Here is a 15758-nt window from a genome sequence, read left to right on the forward strand (position 1 = left end):
AGCATTACTTTACTAGCGTGCAATTGTGCGGTGGTTTGAGCATTCTTTGGCATTGCCTTTCTTTGGGATTGGAATGAAAACTGACTTTTCCAGTGTTGTGGCCACTGTGGGTAGACCTGGCCCTAAATGTCCCAGTGGATCCCAGCCCCCAGGTGGAGCCGCCCGGGGCTGGCAGTCTTCTCCTGTGGGTCACCCTCCAGGCCTCCCTGTCAGAGACACACCTTTTAATAGTTGAATTTTCTAACATTATTTTAATTGTTTATTTTCTCCTGCATTGAGTCCCAGTTATGGCACACAGGATCTTTTGCTGCTGCGAAGCCTTAGCTGCTCTGTCACTTCCTACCCTGACCAGGGACTGAACCCACATCCCCCGCATTGGAAGGTGGATCCCTAACCACAGGACCACCAGGAAGTCCACTGAAATCTTACCGTATAAAGAAGCTAGCGATGTGCTGCACGGCTCAGGAAACTCAAACAGGGGCTCTGTATCAGCCTAGAGGGATGAGTCGGGGGAAGGAGATGGGAGGGAGTTTCAAAAGGGAGGGGATATACATGTAACTAAGGCTGATTCATGTTGAGGTTTGACAGAAAACAGCAAAATTCTGTAAAGCAATTATCCTTCAATAAAAAAGAAATTAATTAAAAAAAAACGCTATAGCAAGTCAAAATCTAGGCCATAGACATTCTAAGAGAACTCAGTAACTACAGCCCTTTCCATGTTGATGGAAAGCATAGTCTCCAGCAAGCAGGGGGCTTTTTCCTGCAGCTGACCCCCACCCCAAAACACAACACTTATTGCTGGAGTTGGCAATCAGGGCAGGGGGGCCAGGGCTGCGCCCCCTAAGCCCTGTAGGTGAGTCCTCCGGCCTCTGCAGCCTCTGGTGGTCCTAGGCTGGCAGAAGCCTCACCACGACCGTCTTCACTGGGAGTCACCTTGTCAGAACAGTCATGTCTGCTTAGGGACTCACAGCCTCTTCCCATGCAGGAGGGCCTCAGGGCAGCTGGACACCCGTGCTGCCCACTAGCCCTGACTGAGGTCCTCAGCAGAGGAAGAAACCCAGCCCCGTTTCCAGGGTCTGCCTCCGTGTCCTCGTTACGGGAGCGCAGATTGCGTGAGGCAGGTGCACGGGACAGCACCTCAGGCAGTGTGGCGAGCACGTGCGGTCAGGACCCTTCTCCCCGGTGTCTTGGAAACCTGCTAAATAAACCTGAGTCTGAAATTTCCCGACTTGAAAGATGTGCTTCCACTGAACAGCAGTGTTTCTACAAACAATGCCAAGACTCGATGTGTCTGTGAAGTCAGCTCCCACCGTGAGCCCAAGCTGCCCACCGTTGAACCCACTTCCTTCAGCAGGCACATGGGGCCTGAGCAAGGGGCAGATGCTGGCCTTCAGCACAGGTGCCCGCGGGCCTTGCACTGAGTGACCTGGATACGCCCCTTCCCTGGGCGTCAGTGTGGACACCATATCCGCCCACCAGGAGCGGCCCTCCACAGTGGCCCCCACCACGCCACCCAGCACATCGGGATGCCCTCGGAATGTGGTGGTGTCCAGCATTCAGCTCAGGACCCACCATGGTGCAGGCGTGTGGTGGCCACCACAGGGCCGGTCACCTGGGTCAGCCGCCACAATCTGCAGTCACCGTGGGTATTTACTCAAGAAGTAACTCAGAGTGAAAATTCTCCCATTAAGTGGAAAAACAAACGTATTTTCATTATCACGAGGAGCAACCACTAATGACTGCTAACACTCAACTTCACTAACCCAGAACCCTTGCACGACTGAATCCTAGACTCTCAGTCTGATTGAGAAGGAGCTGGACTGGACTGACGTGCTAGCAGAGAGCAGCTGGCAGGAAGCCTGGGAGACAGCCAGGCCTCTCCTGTGCCAGGGTCAGCTGTGAGAACCGCCTCTCACGTCTCCATCTAGGCTGCGAGTCCTCCAGAGAGACAGTCCTCCCACCAGGATCGGCTGTGGGAACCGCCTCTCCCATCTCCAAGGTTGTGTGTAACTCCTCTGAGCAGAGAGCCCTCCATGCGAATTTTCTGCCTCTCCTGAGGAGGAAACAGCATGGCATGCGCTCTGGTTCTAGACGGGTGAGGAAGGACAGGGTCCTCAGAGCCGCCCAGCACCCACACACTGTCTGTGAGGAGGAGCGGGGCGAGTGCCGGAGCCATCCCGCAGCTCCCTCGGAGTGCGGGCCAAGAGCCGTGTCCAGCAGGGCGGCGTCAGAGGCAAGACTTCACCCAGGGCTCCCTGTTCCTTCAGGTGCAGGCCTGTAATCCGCTGGGTGTGCCTCCTGGCATCGTCCACCTGCCTGCGGGTTCACCTACCACACCCACCGCATTGCCTGCTGGCAGGTCTGCTTCCGCCTGACCTTGACCTCAGGCATCTGAAACCCCAAAGTGGCTTCTGGGCGGGTCTGCAAGGTCATCACTGGTGAGGTGGTGGCAAAAAGCTGTCAGTCCCTGATAGCAGTTCAGCGTTTTTGTCCAGTAATAGTTTGGAAGTGTGCACACAGGGTTGGGGGTGGGGAGGGGAGTGCTTTCTGACGCGCGGCAGTCTGAGGCCAGGGTCACACCGGCTACTTGAGGAGCTTGGCCACGTTGAGGCTGGGAACCACGATATCCTTGAAAATGGGCACGTAGTCGGGGCTGGCCTGGGCCGGCCCCTGCTCCAATGTCTCGATGATGGTCTGCTTCATGTCCCGGCTGGCGTCCCCCCGCATGGCCAGCAGTGCCCCGATGTGGTCGTCCCTGGGGGCGAGAGGGCATCAGGGTGCAGCCGCAGGGCAGCCCCTACCTCCCTCCCCCGCTAGCACAGAGGAGGGCCCGGAGATAGCACAGGATGAGATCCAGAAAGCTGTCTGCTTGGCTACCTTCCCCTGGCACACCACCCCCAGGGACGCCCAGCACGGTGACTCGAGCGCCTCACTACCGTCTCTGAAGCACACTCTGCCCACGTTGCCATCTGCAGGCCTCAGGGTCCTCACAGAGGCCCAGAGCCGCTGCACTCCCCCCACCGCGGGGGCTCCCACCTAACGAACGTCTGGGACCCTCGCCCTCCCCAGCGACTTCAGGAGAGACTCTGCTGGCACCTGATGTCCGGGTACTTGCTGACCAGAGTCGAGACCTCCAGGTAGAGCAGAGAGGGGTCCGTGAGCTTGATGACCTCCGCGACAGCGATGATGGTGTCACAGTAGCTGTCCATCTCCTCGCCAAAGCCCTGCGGGACGGCAGGGCGCTGAGTGGCGCGTGTGCCCGGGGCTCTGCCCAGCACCCGCCTCTTTCACGGCAACCCCTCAGGACTTGCTCCCCAGAGAGGGCTCAGGAAGGGGTAGCGGGGCAGCCCGAGCCCTCTGACGGACGGGGACACTAAGCACCCGCCCCCCGCCCCCAGGCCTGGCAGGTCCCAGCCGGAAGAGGCGGAGCACTCACGGAAGCCAGCTTGCGGAAGAGGAAGCGCAGCTGCTCGGCCTCGCGCACCATGCGCTCCGCGCCGTCCTTGCGCTCCTCGGCGCCGCGGAAGGAGATGCGCTTCTGCATGACGGCCCGCAGGTACTCCTGCACCGCGCGCCGATGCGCCTCAGCGATCATCCGCTGCGGACGGGGCGCGGTCAGCCTTCCCGTCTCAGTGACACAATTTCAGTGTCTACAAACTGAGCTCTTCTGAGGCTTTCTTACGAACTTGCATTTAGCAGGGCAGCAAGCTCACCTTGTTTCACGTCTGGGAAAAGGGCAGGCGCAGCAGCCACGGGGCCGAAGCCAGAAGCTGGCGCCGCCGGGCGCCCTGCGGCTCAGGCCTGTCCTAGAATAAAGCGCCCGCGGGGGCACCTGCCTGCAGCCTCGCCCGACATGTTCTGGGCACAAACCCGCTGCCGAGTGCTTCCTGCGGGGGCAAGGCGGTGGGCGGCAGCTGGGCCTGCCAGACTGAGACCCCTTCATGGGCTCGCAGGCCGCCCGGGGGCACTGGGGCTGGTCTCCTTGCCCTGCCGGGCCTGCACACACCTCTGAGCGTCTCAGCTCAGGGGGAGTGTGGAGCTGATGGGAGGACTGGGCTCTGGCCAGGCCCCTGCTCTGCCCCTCCCACCTCACGCCCCTGCTCTGCCCCTCCCACCTCACACCCCTGCTCAGAGGGCTCCTCAACACCGGTCTCTGCAGACAGTACGACTCTGGGAGCATTTTGGAGAAGGCTGTGGTTCTCTGCGGAGCCCACCCTCAGTGACACAAAGACCTCAGGCAAGTCACCTGTGGACATGTGAGCACAAAAGTGCTGACACGACACAGCATCAGGGCCCCGAGACATGAGAAGCCCCTTCTACCAGGGACGCCGGGAAGCCCCTGCCCCGCACGGACGCGAGGGGGACCCCAAGGGCCCCAAACAAGACAAAGTAAGACGGCGCCCAGCCCCTCAGGGACCCGGGTGAGGCCAGGCTCTCGGCAGAGCAGACGATCCCATAGAGAGGGCGAGCCACAAGCCCAGGCTGAGCACGTTACACGTCACTGTCAGATCAAAGCACAGAAGGTTCAAAAAAACAAAAGGTGGAACCAAAAACTACAAGCAACAAGAAATCCAAAACTGAACGAAATGGTCCCACCTCGAACCACCAGAAGCTCCCGACACTGAGACGGGACTGTCAGGGTACGGACTCCTCTAGAGGTCCGGTGGTTAAGACTCCTTGCGCCCAGCGCAGGGGCCCTGGGTTAGACTCCTGGCTGGGGAACTAAGATCCCACATGTTGCGGCTAAACACAGGCAACTACTGAGTCTGCACGTTCTAGAGCCCTCGAGCCACAGTGAGGACCCCAGGGCAGCCTAAATAAACACAAAAAACCAAAACACCAGATACTCCCTGCATTACTCTGATGGCAGACTTGGAATTTAAACTTTCAAATTCAAAACTTTCAGAATTTAAACTTTCAAGGGGCAAAGATGCCCCTCCCTAGGGGTCCCAGCCAGGGCAGCAAGACGAGAAGATACGAAGACACGAGGACCAGACAGGAAACCGCAGGGCGACGCTGTTCACAGACGTGACGAGCATCTCCACGGGGCCCTGAGGGGGCCTGGAGACCGCCTCTGAGTGTCTGGGCCTGAGCTCCCTGTATCGAAGCACTCGTGCTTCCGCAAGGCAGAAATGGAAACCCTGATTTTAAAGCAACAACGGCAAAAACCACCCCAGGCCCTGAAGATTATCCCTGAGCTTCCCCAGCGGCTGCCTGACCCCTGAATGGGGACGGGGGAGTCTCATGGGGCCCGGAGGGACCGGTGAGCCCTGTGCTGATCGCTGCCCGCCGGGCCCAGAGCACAGACGTGCAGCGGCTCCCGGCCTCTCATCAGAGCCGTGGCCGGTACCCCACCCTCGCTCGGGCCCACTGCCACAGGGCTCTGGGCCTGCAGCTGTGCGGTGTAGCCCTGGGCAGCACGGTGGACGCCCCATTGCCTCTGCCTTGAGACACCAGTGTCTCCAACCTGCTTGGGGCACAAAACACCCTTGAGTTCTCACCCTGAGAGTTAATGACACCAGATTCTACAGGAGATGCCTGGGGACTGAGACCACATGGGGCCCCTTGATCTTTCTTACCTTTCTATACGGCTTCTTAATTTTGGCAAAATCATTGAAATAGTCTTCCACAGTGACACAGATGATGTCTACAGCGTTCGACCCTAACAGCCACTTCTTTGTCATCAGTTCATTGAGATGTTGCTGGAAGCAGAAACCACAGGTCACACCCTTGCGCTGGCCCATCATGGGGAGAGGGGAAGGGGAGCCAGGAGTCCACCTTCGCACACCTGCCTGAGGCTGTGATCATGACCGCCACACTCGTGCAGAAACTCTACATACACACACGACCCACACGAGACTTACCCTACACCCGAAGGAGGCGTGTGTGTGAATGTTTCACCTGAACTGACTCCATCTATTTACTGTGCGTATGCTCTGTAACTCATGTGCTCAATTCTGACAGACATTTAAAATGTCTCATTTTTCAATTACAAAGAAGGCTCCCGTGAATGTATTTTTTTTTTTTTGAATCTGTATGTTTCTGCAGGTGAAATCCCCAAACCAGAACTGCTCAGTCAAAAGGTAGCAAATTACAACCCTCATGACTGCTGCCTCCAACACTTATACCAACTGCTCCCCAAACCACAGCAGTTCACAGTGCTACAAAGAATACAAGAGTCTTTTTTTTCCTCAAGCCCTATCACTGTGCGGTACAAATGTTCTTAATCCACGCCATCCCCGTAAGCAACACAAACATCGTCTTAATCTACTTTTCTTAGAAGATCGGCAAGACTGGGCGTCCTGTCTCCTACTCAGGACGTAGGTCACTCCCTTTCCTGTGGCATGTTCCTCGTGTCCTTTGTCTCTCTCTCTACTATGTTGTCTTTTAAACGGTTCGTTTGTTTTCTAACCATTTTTGAGACAGACCTCACGAAACATGCCGCCCATAACCCCACGAGCTCCTCCCTGCAGGACCCAAGGCATCATGACTCTTGCTTTCCAGGACATCCTCGTTCCTGCCATCCCTGTATAACATGAGCCATTTCCATGTAAACTCACGTGCTCGTCACACTCCACGCCTCTCAGGTGACCTGCCTGGGCCTCACTCCTGACTATGCGCCGTGCTCGGCTCAGTCCAGTACTTGCCAGTGACCACCACCAGCTCCCACCCCGAAACCGACGGGACACTTCCTGGAAGCGTGTCTATGCGACATCGTGTCGGGAGGGCCCAGCGCGGGGCGGGGGAGAGGGTGCCCACCTCTAGGTCCAGGAAGACTTCCTCCAGCAGGCTGCTGCAGCCCTCTTTGGCAATGGCATCCAAAACCCCATCCATGCTCGGCTGGCTCAGAGACACGCCTTCTTCCGCTTCGTGCTTCAGATACTTCTTTTTTAAGCTGACTATGGACTCTCTGCAGGAGACAGACAGGGTGCCGTGAGGCGCGCGCCCGCCGCCCCCGCCTGCACACCCGCCCGCGCCCGCGGCTCACTTGAAGGTCTGGCAGTTGTTGACGACGGCCACCATGTACTGCACGTAGCAGTGCGGGCGCTGCCGGTCCCGCAGATGCTCGTCCCTGTACAGCTGCGCCTCCTCCTTGTACCTGCGGAACCGGGCGGTCAGCACGGCCCGGCGCGGCCGGCACCACGCCCAGCAGACAGGCCCACCCCTGGCACCTCAGCGGGGGCTCAGACTGAAAGACTGCGGGGCTGGGGGTGAGGGAGCGACCTATGCCAACAGCAGCTCATCAATTAAAACAGATTATTACAAATTTCATATCAGGCCTTGAACTATGGCTCCATATTCTGATTATACAAATATTCTGAAACGTTTGTAACTGGGAAAGTATTATTTTACCTGACATGTAACTCGCCTAGAAACTCATACAGTAGTGTTGGGAATATGATCCAATGTTAGATAAAACGTCCTTTTCTGAAACTTTCCCCAAAGAAGTCAAACTAAAAATACATCAGACTTTAAGATGTCAGGAGCAGAAACTGAGATGGTGGCACACTTCACTTCTGAACATTTTCTGGAGATTCTCAAGACACAGTAGCAGAAGACCACAGCACACCTGCGTATCTGTGATGCTTCCAGAGGCTCTTCAGGAAGGAGCAAACGGAAAAGGTGACTAAAGGGGAGTAATTAAGCATTAACTCCACGGTTCTGCCCAAAGCACGGCTCAGTTAACCACACAGCTGAGGCTCACGAGCAGAGTGTCAGCTTCACAGAAGAATCCCAACAAGACGCCCAACTCAGGGCACAACTCTTGCGGGTGGAGGCCGACGGGGACGCGTGCAGGGCCGGGCTGTCGGCACCTGAGCCACCAGGGCAGGAGTGCGGAGGACATGGGCCTGCTGCGTTCCGGCCCAGCAGTGAGGAGACACAGAGGGGCCTCAGCCTTTGGAGTCAGTGCCTGGCCCGGGGCAGACAGCAGCCTGAGGCCTGGTGGGAGGGCCCTGGGAGCGGACAGGAGGGCGTGTGGTCTCTACGGGCCAGGGGCCCAGGGGGCAGGCCGTCCACTGACCCAGCCTGGATATACACCTGTGAGCAGGCAGGTCCAACACCAGTGGGGACCCCAAACGTAGCGCGGCGCCGCGGGCGGCCAGCGGCCGCTCGTGGCTGTTGTGTGCGAGTGAACAGCACTGAGGTCAGGGCAGGCAAGCAGGTGAGCCAGGCCACAGGGTCTGGCATCCGCAGTCAAGCACGGCTGACCCCTGAACAACGTGGGTTTGAACTGCACAGGTTCACAGCCACGTGCATTTTTTTTCAGTCGCCATGCCCGCTGCACAACGGGAGCTGAGGCTGGCTGAAGCTGCGGACTCGGGACCACGGGCAGGACGGCCGCTTGGGAGGTGCCCTGTGCACCTGTAGCTGCAGTGGGGTCCGCCCTCCAGGGCCCACATCTTCCTCCGAGTTAAGTGTGCTTCAGCACAATGAGGGGAGAGAACCAGGTGAGGCCCAGAGTGGCTTTAAACGGACGGCTCTGGAGCTGGACAGTGGGTGGAGCAGCCGTTGTGTCACGCTGCTTCTGTCTGTGTCTGAAAATCTCCTTCATGAACAGTTCAGAGGTGCAGGCATCCCTGTGAGGTACTGGTCTTTGAGTACCTTCCTTCCTTCTGAGGGCAGCCCCCCAGGAAATCAGACACCAGGAAGGCAGTCTGGAGGAGACCCCCGCTCCACCCTGGCAGGACCTCCAGCCCCCCTCCCCACGCTCAGCACCCCCCCACCGGGACCCCAGGGGGTGCACCCACAAAAAAGGCAGATAGAAAGGCAGGGTGTGAGTTCTAAATAGCAGAAGAAGCTGACTATGATGAGTGCAGCCTTAAATTCTTTTCAATACTAGCCAGACTAAGATCAACACAGTTTAGCTTTTCATTAAAAGAAAAAAAAAATACACTTTATAATTAGCACACTGGTAAGAATACATACCTACTTAAGAAAGAATTCATTTGCTGAAGACACAAAACTAGTACCTTTGTTTTCAAATCTTCACTTATCTGAGCAGCAACTTGAAGGTTCTGCTCGAACATCTAAAAATTGAAGAACTTATGAACTTTGATATAAAGTCACGAGGATACAAGTTTCCCATATCAGTCCCCAAGAAGTTAACTGGTAGTTAGGACAATCGAAATTCAGAGAAAAAAACGAAGCCACTTGAAAAATAACAAAGTTAATCCAACAAACACACAAAACTTTCTAAGCAGGTTGAAAAAAGAAGCCCAGTGAACCATTTCCTGATCACCTATAGACAAGCTGGCCTCCCCCAGGGGAAACACACATTCTCACAGGAGATGGGGGCCAGGGTAGCTGAGGTCACACGGGGACTGGTCCTGGCACATGGGTTCCTTACGAAGAACTGGGAGAATACACCCTGAAGCTGGGAGAATATACCCTGGAGCGGGGGCGCCAGATGAGGACAGGTGGGGAAGGACCGGAAGGCAGAGCCTGCCCCCCGTCATCACAGGACATCAGTCTCCAAATAAGGAGAGGGTGGGCCTAACACGCCCGGGACCAACAAGGCCACGCAGGGCCCAGCTCCGTGTTTCAGCAGGAGCATGTGTGAACAAGGCCAGCAACTTCTGAAAGGAGACTGGACAGGCCAGGAGGGGGCAGGCAAGCACACTCGAGACACAGCAGGCGTCAAAGTCCAGACTGATCATAAGAGCGCATGATCACCCTAGACCCACAGGACTCCGCCAGAGTACATCACGTGAGAGTCGCCCAGGCCAGTCACCTCGGGAAGTAAGCGCCAGACAGACAGCGCAACTGATGGGCCGGCCACAGCAACTGTCTGCTTTTCCATAAGACGGCTCTAGGAGCACTTGCCTGCCTCTAATTTCACTCAAGCAATCCTGTTAGGCTGCATCCAGACAGCTTCACATCAGCGCGCGCGTCTTCCTTCTTTAATAATCGGTGAATTTTTGTGAAGCCATTTTAACGGTGAAAATGGAAGAGAAAAGTAATTTTTTGGCATATTATGTTTTACTACTTCAAAAGAAGTAAAACCACAACTGAACGGCAGAAAGACTTATGCAGATGTATGGCAAAGGTGCTGTGACTGATGGAATGGGAAGTGGTTTGCGAAGTTTCGTGCTGGAGATTTCTCGCTCCACAGGGGGGCAGACTGGCTGAAGTTAACAGCAGTCATATCAAGACATTAATTGTGTGAACAGTCAATGTTCCACCACATGGGAGACAGCCAACATACTCAAAATATCCAAATCAAGCGCTGAAAATCATTTGCCCCAGACTGGTTATGTTCATCACTTCAATGTTTGGGTGCCATGTAATTTAACTGAAAAAAACCTTCTTGACTATATATCCACATACTACATAACAAAAACGTTTCATTGTTGAAACAAACTGTGGCAGATGGTGAAAAGTGGGTCCTATACGATAACATGCAACAGATGAGAGCCTGTGGCAAAAGCGAAATGAACCACCACCAACCATACCAAAGGCTGGTCTTCATCCAAAGAAGGCAATGTTGTGTATATGGTGGGACTGGAAGGGAGTCTTCTACTATGAGCTCCTTCTGGAAACCAAACAATTCCAACAAGTACTGCTCCCAGTTACACCAACTGAAAGCAACACTCGATGAAAAGTGTCTGGAATTAGTCAACAGAAAATGCGTCATCTTCCACCAGCATGACATAAACCTACATGTTTCTCTGATGATCAGGCAAAAAGAGTTACAGCCTAGATGAGAAGTTCTGATTCATCTGCTGTGTTCACCAGACAATGCACCTTCAGACTGCCATTTATTTCAGTCTGTATAAAACTCTTTTAATGGAAACAATTTCAGTTCTCTGGAAGACTATAAAAGGAACTGGAACAGCTCTTTGCTCAAAAAGATAAAAACTTTTGGGAAGATGGGATTATGAACTTGCCTGGATATATGGCAGAAGGTAGTGGAACAGTGAATATGTTGATTAATAAAGTTCTTGGTGAAAATGAAAAATGTGTCTTTTATTTAAAAGTTGAAGCACTTTTTGGCCAACCCAATCGCTTCGAGTTTGAAATAAAAAACCACTAGGAACACAGAAGACGTAAGGTTTTGTGACCAAGGGCAAAACTACTTGGCGAGCCTGACCCCTGGCTCCCCAGCTCTGGAGAGAAAAAGGCTCTCCCTGAGGCCAGCATGCAGCTGTGTATGTGTGAAGCCCCCGCGGGGGGCGGGGGTAATGTGTGTGTGTGTGTGTGTGTGCGTCTGCGTGTGAGAGGCCCCTAGAAGCCCCATGGGGTTGGGGAGTGGTGTGGTTTGTGTATGAGAGAGACCCCTAGAAACCCCATGCGGGGTGTGGGTGTGTGTGTGGGGGGGGGGGTGTGTGTGTGTGTGTGTGTGTGTCTGTGTGTGTGTGGTGTGTCTGTGTGTGTGTGTGTGAGGCCCTTAGAGGCCCCACGGGGGGCTGGAGGTGGTGTGGGGTGGGTGTGTGTGGGGTGTGGGTGTGGGTGTGGGTGTGTGTGAGGCCCCTTGGCCCCGCACCTGGAACACGATGGCAGGCAGCGTCGTCTGATAGTAGCCGTCCTGGTCGGCCTCGGGCTCTGTCTCCTTCATCCAGTCCTTCCTGTCGGTCTCCAGGGCCTTCCGCAGCCAGGCAATGATGTTGGACTGAGCCGCAGGGAGAACAGGGACGGCCGTGGAGTCGACGCCCCATCTCGGGGGAGCAGCTTCAGAGCAGCCTGCCCGCTGCCCCTCTCCCTGGGCCCTGAGGGCTCAGGAGGTGCCCTGCCCCGCCCGCCCACCCGCCCCTCCGCTCAGCGCTGGAGGCGGGCAGGCCCCCTGCGCGTCCAGGCAGCTGGTCTCAGCCCAGGGGACAGGCAGGTCCATCCTCCAGCGGAGCAGGTTCCGCCCAATCCAGAAGGGGCCGCCCTCCCTCCGCCCCAGCCCCATGTGGGACCAACCGTGACTCACGGTCAGCGTGGACATGTAGGTGTCGAGCAGCGCAGAGACCACGTCTGCAGAGAGCAAAGGCTCCAGGAGGGCCACGTCCACCTCGGGGGCCAGCTCCGCGTTCCCCATCATCTCCACGCTGTGGCAAAGTGGGGCAAGACAGACAGACTGACCACCCAGCAGGCGGGAGAGACAGACAGACGGACTGACCACCAGGGAGGCGGGAGAGACAGACAGACGGACTGACCACCAGGGAGGCAGGAGGATGAGACAGACAGATGGACTGACCACCAGGGAGGCGGGAGGATGAGACAGACAGACGGACTGACCACCAGGGAGGCGGGAGAGACAGACAGACGGACTGACCACCAGGGAGGCAGGAGGATGAGACAGACAGACGGACTGACCACCAGGGAGGCGGGAGGATGAGACAGACAGACGGACTGACCACCAGGGAGGCGGGAGGATGAGACAGACTGACCACCAGGGAGGCGGGAACCCCTCGGCAGGGCTGCTCCTGGGCTGGGGCTCACTCAGCTCCAGGTCTGGAGCGAGGCAGCCCCCTCCCGCCGCCCTATCTGCCCGGAGGCTGGAGGGGAGGTCCGTGTGCCCCTCGTGGCAGCCTGGGGACGCGCAGGGCCCAGCAGGCAGGAGGCCCCGGGAGCTGGGAAATGAGCCCTGGGTTTAGACACGAGGTGCAGGTGCTAACCCTGACGTCTGTACCCGGCCCGGGGGGCCCAGGAGGCTGGAGTGCGGACCGAGTGCTGGGAAAGAGCTTTCACAAAAAAACATGAAAGCGAGGTACAAGGCTGGGTTCCCAGAAGGCCAGGGCTGACTGTTCCGATGACTCCTTAAGCATGGGTCCAGAATGACAGCCCTAGGCATGAACAGCATCCAACACCCGTAAGGAACCCCAGGTCTTCCTGCGTGAAGAAGTACCTCATGACACTCTGCAAACACCCAAAGACCATCTACAGTCTAGACTATTTCTGCCCCAAGAACCTCAATTCTGCAGGAACATGTTTCCAGTGTGGAAACAGCCCAATGTTTCCCCTGAGAAAGTCCAACACAACAGACCACGATGAGCAATAGGAGGCTGTCAAAGAACCGCCACCGACAGGACGGTGCTCACCGCATGGTGCGTGAGAAACAATGCCTGGACCACGCTGGCCACACAGTGCACACACCACAGCTTGGTGGCTCGAGCACGGCGGAGGCCCGGACCCCAGACTCAAGTCCTGCTCCCCACCGGCTGGCCGACTGACGCTAGGCACAGTCCCCCCAGGCCTCAGAGCGAAGGGGACGGTGAGAGGCCTTCCTTGGGGGTGACCCACAGGGCCTGCGCACTGGGGATGGCTGTGGTGGGCGGCTGGCACACAGGGAGCTCGGAGGCCCCAGTCCCGCCCAGCCACTACAAGTACGTCAGCCGCAACCAACAGACGTTTTCTTTCTCTTCACCCTTTCCTGTACTGAAATGTACACACGTACACGTTCTTTACTATAAGCAGCTACCAAACAACAAGCAAAACACAAAGCAAAGAATCCCCAAACCAGGCCTCCATGGTGGCTAAGAATCTCCCGCGCAACGCACGGGACACTGGCTCAACCCCTGATCTGGGAAGATGCCATATGCCGTGGAACAACTAAGTCTGCCCGCCACACCTGCTGAAGTCCGCACCCCTAGACTCCGTGCTCCACAACCGCAGGAGCCGCCACGGTGAGAAGCCTGCTCGCCAGAACTCAAAGGGGCCCCACCCTCTGCACCTGGAGAAAGCTCACACACAGCGAAGACCCAGCACAGTCAAACAAGCAAATGAATAAAAGCAATTAGAATTTAATTTAAAAGGAAATAAATTTTAATAAAATTAAAATGTATCAATTAAAAAATACTTTAAAAAAATCCCCAAACCTTACTACTAAAACAAGAGATTCAATTTCTACACATTAGTGACAAGACAGGCTAGGATAAACTGTGCCTCCCTTTCACTGCTGCTGCTGCTGCTGCTGCTAAGGCGCTTCAGTCTTGTCCGACTCTGTGTGACCCCACAGACTCCCCCGTCCCTGGGATTCTCCAGGCAAGAGCACTGGAGTGGGTTGCCATTTCCTTCTGTAATGCATGAAAGTGAAAAGTGAAAGTGAAGTCGCTCAGTCGTGTCCGACTCTTAGCGACCCCATGGACTGTGGCCCACCAGGCTCCTCTGTCCATGAGATTTTCCAGGCAAGAGTGCTGGAGTGGGCTGCCACTGCCTTTTCCGTCCCTCTCACTAGCTAACCTTACAGACTTTGAGAACACCCCACCACCACCTTGTTCTTCAAGTCCAACCTCAAAGTAATGCTGGCACAAAGGTCATGACCCCTTCATGGAGTGACACAACCTCAAGGCCAAAGAGCAAAAGCATGACCGATTCTCTGCGCACGTAGCGGAGAAGAAATGAGACTCGGGTTGTCGGAAGCCCACGAGAGCGACTGGGGCCCCTTCAGCAGCCACGCTGGGTTAGACGGCCAACACCTCCTGCTCCTGGGGTCACCGCGGGGCACACGCAATGCTGAGCTGCTCACCACTGTCCAGGCACAGGAGCCCCTCAAGCACAGGAGCCTTTGCACAACCCAACCCCGGGTCACAGGCAGCCCAGGAAGGAGACGCGTCCGCCAGAGGCAATGCCTGTGGGTGCCAGGTGCCTGCCCTCGGTCAAGGACCCAGCAGCTGTGCAGACTGCCAGCGGCCTATGGAACAGGAGACGCTGGGTGTGAAGGGGGAGTTACCTGGTGTAAGTGTTCAAAACCCAGGTCAGCAGGCTGACGATCTCATTTGCTTCCAGGTCCTCTGCTGCAAGGTCCTGCATGCGCGCGCTCAGGGCCTGGTGGTAGGTGCGCAGCAGGCTCCGGAAGATCTCATAGTGCGGCGGGAAGCACTGCGCCAGCAGGTTCTTGGCAACAGTGAGGTCGTCCAGCACGTACTTCCGTATGATCTCCAGGTGGCGCACGAGCCACATCCTGTCCGACTCCCTGGTGTCCGCCTGCGTGCCCTCGATCCTGGTGGTAACTGTTCTGTCCAGGATGGTGAACATCTTCTCCTTCCAGTTCTTGGGTCTCCCGGGAGGCACGAAGCCAGTCTGCCTTTTCCGGTCGAGTGTGCGCCGGTCAATCTTCTCTTCCCTCTCGATGATCCTGACGACAGAGACGAGCAAGGTGGGGTCGCGGCGCACGGTGACCAGTGACCTCTGCAGCACCATCCACAGCTGCTTGGCCAACTCGTCGGACAGCACCTGCGTGCTCCCAAAGTAGCTGTGGATGAGGGCCATGTCACGCGTGTTCCCGCTGTCCATGCGGTACTGCTCATACATCAGCCCGTCCCGGGAGCACTCCAGGTCCATCAGCTTCCGGTGGGCCTGCAGCAGCTCCCCGTGCTCGATGAGGTCCTGCGTCTCCCTCACGATCTCGGGCACTGGGGGGAAGGCAAAGACGGCACCGTGAAACGCCCACGCGGGACAGCATGGGGTGCCAGGACGGCGGCAGGCAAGGACAGCCAGGAACCCGCCCCCACTGGACAACCACCACACGCAGAGGACTCGGGTGAGGGGCCACACTGCGGGGCTGTGGAGGCCACTGAAGGCTCCCACCTTCCAGGGAAAGGCATGAGCAGTGTTTCAGCTGTCAGCACAGTCCGAAAGTAGGAGCTGACTGCAAATGACCAGGAGAGGCACAGGCTCAGAAAGACCTGAGAAGACTACGTTTACACGCCAGCCTGGTCCTCAAAAGAGAGCTAGCCTAAGCCAGTCAAAACAGCAAGAATACTGAATAAAATCAGCACACCCTGGCAAAGAGGGGCATCTGACTTCCAGAGCTACGCGCTAATTAGAGTCAA

At 56.5% G+C, this 15758-nt stretch overlaps 1 protein-coding gene across 3 annotated transcripts in view; it reads right to left on the reverse strand.

Annotated features, from left to right (window-relative positions):
- Nucleotides 1–298: 298 nt before the first annotated feature.
- Nucleotides 299–15758, reverse strand: part of EXOC3 (exocyst complex component 3) — a 29340-nt gene continuing 13880 nt past the window's right edge. For all 3 annotated transcript variants that reach the window (XM_052659089.1, XM_052659087.1, XM_052659088.1), the window contains 10 exons: nucleotides 14657–15338; nucleotides 11915–12032; nucleotides 11486–11611; nucleotides 8929–9029; nucleotides 6989–7099; nucleotides 6760–6910; nucleotides 5580–5702; nucleotides 3437–3598; nucleotides 3097–3224; nucleotides 299–2755 (listed from right to left, as the gene is read on the reverse strand). In XM_052659089.1, the coding sequence (XP_052515049.1) occupies nucleotides 2584–2755; nucleotides 3097–3224; nucleotides 3437–3598; nucleotides 5580–5702; nucleotides 6760–6910; nucleotides 6989–7099; nucleotides 8929–9029; nucleotides 11486–11611; nucleotides 11915–12032; nucleotides 14657–15338 (1874 nt within the window). In that variant the 3' untranslated portion in view covers nucleotides 299–2583. The remainder of the gene's footprint in view (nucleotides 2756–3096; nucleotides 3225–3436; nucleotides 3599–5579; nucleotides 5703–6759; nucleotides 6911–6988; nucleotides 7100–8928; nucleotides 9030–11485; nucleotides 11612–11914; nucleotides 12033–14656; nucleotides 15339–15758) is intronic.

The sequence above is a fragment of the Budorcas taxicolor genome, chromosome 20 (genome assembly GCF_023091745.1).
Source record: "Budorcas taxicolor isolate Tak-1 chromosome 20, Takin1.1, whole genome shotgun sequence".
In the NCBI taxonomy this organism is placed as follows: domain Eukaryota; kingdom Metazoa; phylum Chordata; class Mammalia; order Artiodactyla; family Bovidae; genus Budorcas; species Budorcas taxicolor.